At 39.5% G+C, this 1,181-nt stretch overlaps 1 protein-coding gene across 1 annotated transcript in view; it reads right to left on the reverse strand.

The window, feature by feature from the left end:
* Positions 1–463: 463 nt before the first annotated feature.
* The window catches only part of LOC108362436 (putative mediator of RNA polymerase II transcription subunit 26), a gene marked incomplete at its 3' end in the record, with an annotated part of 124,880 nt that continues 124,162 nt past the window's right edge, over positions 464–1,181 (reverse strand). Inside the window, exon 7 of the mRNA XM_017615404.1 lies at positions 464–851. Coding sequence (XP_017470893.1) covers positions 464–851 — 388 coding nt within the window. The remainder of the gene's footprint in view (positions 852–1,181) is intronic.

Raw genomic sequence — 1,181 nt, forward strand, 5'->3', positions numbered from 1 at the left:
AATGCAAGGATTTTTTGGTTACAAAATCCCAAGCTATACTTTCGCCTGCCAGACCACGCATATGTGATCCAAAAGGAAGGTAAAGGCGCAACTGTTGGAGGACAGTAGAAGAGAGTTGGCTTCATTTTGCGATCAATTTAAAAGTACATTACTATGCATAGTTTCCAGAGCAGACTTGCGATTAGATCTACAGATCACCGAAGTTACCTATACTGGAAATTGGTATTATATAATCTTAAGTAGTCGAAGACTCTCAGAGTACAGCTTTTGTAGACTTCTTAAGACCAAATATTTTATCATCTCGTATCGATTCCGCAGCTCATCGACTATTTAATTAGTGTATTACCTTAGCATCCAATTTTTCGCACAAATTTACCTCAACACAAAAATATACCTTCTTACACTACTAACTACTTTAGTAATAAGAAAGAAGAAAAAAACATAAAAATGAACTAAAATTTACCTTTTGTTAGCGCCAGCGACGACACATCTACCGGTTGTGCATGTAATTGCCGCGAATCGAGAAAACGTTGCTGATGCAAACATGCCAAGGATGATGACAACGACCCCAACGTCAACGACGACAATGATGACAACGACGACGACGACGAGGACGACGAAGATGGCGACGGCGATGGCGACAAGGACGATGAGGGCGCGGCAGCTAACGTCAACGCAGCTGTCCCACCAGACGCCATCGCTGTGCTTGTAGCAACAGATGTTGGCGTCGAACGAAATGTATTCGTCGTTGAGGCGGGTGTGGTGGCATTTGCGTTTGTATTTGTGGTGGTTGTGTTAGTGGAGCCGCCATTTTCGTCATGCGTTGGCATTTTCAGTGGCATATTAGGAACCTGTAATAACAGAAGAAAAATACAAGGAAAATTAAATGGAAGATATGCGCAGAGAAAATTAGTTATCAAGTATACACAAATATAAGCAGAGTACGAGTACCTAGCCCAAGGAGACGTGAAAACATATCCACATATACATATGTACATGTGTATATTTGTACATACATTATATAGCCAATAATGTAGAACTTTACATACTTACATACATAGTATGTATGTACATATATGTATATTTACTGTGAGCTGATGCATAAGGTACAAATATTGGAGACAAAAGGCAAATTAGCTTTTGTCGAAAGGTAGAAATTATGGTTACATTTATACATATAC

The sequence above is a fragment of the Rhagoletis zephyria genome, unplaced genomic scaffold, assembly GCF_001687245.7.
Source record: "Rhagoletis zephyria isolate East Lansing unplaced genomic scaffold, Rhagoletis_zephyria_1.1 Rzeph_scaffold_01010, whole genome shotgun sequence".
In the NCBI taxonomy this organism is placed as follows: domain Eukaryota; kingdom Metazoa; phylum Arthropoda; class Insecta; order Diptera; family Tephritidae; genus Rhagoletis; species Rhagoletis zephyria.